Source organism: Microplitis mediator, chromosome 2 (genome assembly GCF_029852145.1).
Source record: "Microplitis mediator isolate UGA2020A chromosome 2, iyMicMedi2.1, whole genome shotgun sequence".
NCBI lineage: Eukaryota > Metazoa > Arthropoda > Insecta > Hymenoptera > Braconidae > Microplitis > Microplitis mediator.
In genome coordinates this window covers 12,595,014-12,599,574 of record NC_079970.1, presented here as the reverse complement: position 1 = coordinate 12,599,574, position 4,561 = coordinate 12,595,014, and the positions used below count along the sequence as shown (strand labels likewise).

General features: G+C 32.7%; 1 protein-coding gene across 1 annotated transcript; it reads left to right on the top strand.

The window, feature by feature from the left end:
* Positions 1-435: 435 nt before the first annotated feature.
* Positions 436-1,218, top strand: LOC130678502 (uncharacterized). Its single transcript, XM_057485749.1, has one exon. It carries the CDS (start codon positions 436-438, stop codon positions 1,216-1,218), a length of 783 nt encoding a protein of 260 aa, XP_057341732.1.
* The last annotated feature ends 3,343 nt before the right edge of the window (positions 1,219-4,561 follow it).

The window sequence follows — 4,561 nt, the reverse complement described above, 5'->3', positions numbered from 1 at the left end:
TGTAAATTCTACTGCATCTCCAGATTTTTAAGCCAGTGCATCTAATGTTTTTTATGATAATTTTCCTCCTCAATCTATAAAAGTTAATGCTGCAGTTCAAGTCAAGATAAGAAATTTGTATAGGAGTACACAAATTCAGTGTAAACCTCAAACAAAAGACCGTGCAACTTCTCCCATTAAAATATTCTCTAAAGTAAAAAATTTGGATGACTCATGTTCTTCATCAATTAGTAATAATCGAGTAATGAACACATCAAATACAACAGTAAGTTCATTCCCAACTTCTTCAGATAACCTTTTGTCGACAAATCCAAGCACTGAAAATGAGTGGAAAAGCCAATATCAACAAGAAGAATTTCAAAATTAAATTTAAAACAAACTTTCCAAAAAATTCAACAATCACCTCGTAAATATATCGGTATTCCAAACGACTGTATGGATATTATCGATATTTTACGGACTGCTAAATTAAGTGATGTTGAAATCTTTCTCACATTAAAAAAAATAAGACTAAATGAAAGTTTTGCTATTTTAGCAGATGATTTTGGGATGTCTACTTCTAATGTAAGTCGTACATTGACTAAGACCTTGCCAATCATAACTAAGTATTTAAAAGACTTCATTATTTGGCCATCTGCAAAAATTAAACAACAATTGCCAATGAGTTTCAGGAGTCGTTATGCCGCAGTTGAATCGATCATTGATTGTTTGGAAATTGAAATTGAAAAGCCAACAGACCCAGTTAAACAATCATTAACATGGTCAGAATACAAAAAATGTAATACTTTGAAATATTTAGTATCTTGTACTCCAGATGGTATAGTTAATTTCACATCACCAGGTTATGGTGGTAGAGCATCTGATGCAGGAATAGTTTCAATCTCTGGATACTTGGATTATTTAAAGCCAGGTGCAGCTGTATTAGCAGATAGAGGTTTCAAACATATTGAAAATTTAGTAGTTGCGAAAAAATGTACATTGATTACACCTCCTACAGTAAGCTCTAATAAGCAACCAACTCATGATGAAATCATTGCGACGAAACGAATCGCTAGCCTTCGAATTCACATTGAAAGGTTAATAAGAAGAATCAGAGAATTTCATATTTGTGAACCTCATTCATCTGTTAATATTAAATTGATTCCGCAAATGGATAATATTATCACGATCGTCGCTGCTTTAACAAATTTACAAGGACCACTGATAAAAAAAACATAAGTAACATTAGAGATTAATTAAAAATATAATATTAATTATTTTACAAAATTTTGTTATTCACAGTAAATAAGCTTATGTATATATCTATTAACATTCAAAACATACAAGTGTCTTAAAATAATACGTTTTTGATCTTATTTTATTGCTCTGTTTTGTATAAAGAATTGAATAATCGTTTAAAAATACATTTCTTCCAAAATTTACTCAAATCTTCCAATAATTTATTAATTAATTGTGAGTCGTAATTAATAATAATAGATTTAAATGCTTTTGTATCTTCGAAGTTCGGGTCTGCAACAACAAACATCACTTTTTTTTTTCCGGCAAAAAGCATTTGCATTTGCATTTGCGTTATGTACTTCCTCGATGAAAAAAGATTTTGTCTAATCATATATGATCATGCATAATTGTCTATATATGATCAGATCCAAAAATTGGCCAGGTCTGATCATACATAACTTGATCTGTTTATACATGATCATATATGATGAGACAAATCGCTTTTCGTCTTCGCGATTTTCACCAGCAGCCACCAGAATTCGCGGGTTGAACCCTGGCTTAGGCTGGCCTCTAACAAATTTTATTTTACTTGGACAGAGCAGTGGGCTGGGGTTCTTGCAAAGCAAAGACCCGCACTTATTCAAACTCGGCAACGTATGAGAAAACTTATCAACTTACCTCACGGCTTATAAAATTATAGAATATTCTTGTTAATGGTCAAATTACTAGTTGTAACTTAATTAATATTTATTTTATCAGACTATTTAATAATCTTACCAGTAAAATAAGAAATAAGTAGGATGAACAGTGATAGATGGAATAAAAGGAATTAATCAGAATACTTTGCAAGTTTATTGCCAATTATAATAATCAAAATTACTTACAAGAAAACGCAAGCACTGGATATAATGTAGACAGATTCGTGGCACAGTATAATTTTATATCGCGGGTATACCGCCGGTGACGTACAGTAATATTTAATTGAACTCACTCTATTTATAATAATCAGTAAACTTGAACAGTAAAGTATATCGCAAGAAAATTGCTAGTAATACAACTATAACACAAGTTAATTTCCCGATTTACAAAGTAGTTATCCGTATTAACAAAGTCGCAAATAAATTGCTAGTATATGACAGTGAAATTGAATTATACGTCTTATTGCTAATTGATCCAGGATCGAAGTGAAGTGCAATCACCGTAGGGTCTTAGGGCTGAGTTTTTGGGCTCGCTCCCCACTTCCCCTCACGGTCATGCGTTGAGGTGATAACTAGTCATGTGACCATGGCACTATAACTAGCTTTAGGTGGTTTCAGACGGCAACGAGACGGGAAAAATGAGAACCGCAAGGCTGAGGGAGAAGATGACAATTCACATTGTCTCAATGATTATATATAATCGTGCATGAACGAATATAGTCATTTTTAGAATCTCATTTAGAATATCTGTAAATTATTAATTAAGTAGTTTAATTGAGATTTATTGTCTTTATCAATATCACTGTCGGTTAAAATTAAATAAAAAAAAAAAAAAAACTATTAACCATCGACAATTATTTTTTTTTTCTTTTTCTTTTACGCAGTTTCAAAATTAAGTATAGGTAAAATATTTGAATATATACCTATTTGTACCCATGAAGGAGTTTTAAGAACTACTTAATCATCATCATGAGTAGTAATATTAGCATGCATTATTGTTAACTGATTAGGTGTATGTAGAGTATTGTTAGTGTCTAATTAATATATTTTTGAGTTTTCCAACTTTTCGATAAAGTCTTTAATAAGGGTTAATGATTCGACAAATTATGATTAATTTAGTTAATTTATGTATATTGTTTTATACTTATAAGTATTGTTAGCTCATCAAAAATATGTGTTTTATTATAGGTTAGTAAATAAGAAATTAAGGATTATATTTATTATATATATATATATATATATACATATATATATATATTTTTTTTTTGTTTTTTTTTTTTTAAATTTCTTTCTGTTTTTTTTTTTTGGGTTTTGTTATTATTATAATTTTTTTATATTAATAGTACATGCAAGTTAAAGAACGTTAGTAGTTTTAGTATGTAAATCTTATGTATAAAGTGCTGTGTTTTTGGTACGTCTTTTCCTATGGGGTGTTTTCATACGAGAATACCGTCTTAAAGCTCGCTTTAGATTGTTCTGCTTTTTGACTGGTCGACGCCAACGTTGTTCTTTCCTTCTTTTGGTACTATGATTCCTATTCAAAATTGAATTGGAAGAAGTGGATTCTACATCGTCAAGGTACTCTGGTAGTCTTGCTTGATTTTGAGGCGTCGGATATGGATGGTAACGAAGTCTTTTGTGGTTTGAAGAAGTTGATGGCGATGAGTATTGCAGGTTGATAGGCGTATGGCGCGCGAGATCTTCTCTTTCGTTGCTCCAAGATACGAGATCGTCCAGTATTTGGGGGAAGGAAAATGCTTCCTGTAGATCGGTGGTTAAAGATTCATAAGGCTGCCTATAGTTGTCAATTATCGCATCTAGATAGATCTGCGTGCTTTCTCGCTGATAGAAGTGTCCTACCATCAGTAAATTTATTGATCTGTAAGCACAGTTAATTGGATAACTAGTAGATGGATCTATGTTGTCAGTTGCCCATGGTATTTCTTCAAACAGCCGTGGTAGGTCGAGGTTAGAAAGAGGATGAACGTACTGGGCTCGAATTTTCTTGTATTTGCGTTGCCTTTTCAGATAATGATGACTGACCCAGTAGTTTTTCATGACTTGATTATTGATAACTTCACTTTGGGCTATGATCCATTCGGCTTGTATTTCCTCATAGCTAGGCTTGATATTATCGGTGGTTTTTATGAGTAAAGGTCCATATGGGATGCAAAAATCTGCTTCTAAAGTCCGTGGATTTGGATGATCCTTATATCGATCACTGCGACGTAGACGTCTTAAGGCTCTTAGGCGCATACGTCGATGCCAATGGTCTCGTATTACAATTAAAGAGACGAGGTAGATGAACAGTGTATCGACACCAAGGGGGTGACTTTTCGAAGAGTATCCGTCTGTTGTTTCGTGAGGCATGTTGTTCGTTTTATAAAGGAAAGGATTTTGACTGATGATCTCGTACCCACTGTCTTATGCAGATAGCATTAGTTAAAGCACAGTAATAATTTTTCTTCAGCCCGTGAGTCGTACAAGTAATTGATGAGGTGCGGATTACGTCAAACTTAGGACACTTATAGTCTTTAATCTCTAAGTTTACTATGTCACGATTCAGGATCTTTTGTAGATACGTAGCTTTAATTGATCCTTTAGTGTAGATTTTTCTTGCGTTTTTAGCGTAACTTTCAAGGATA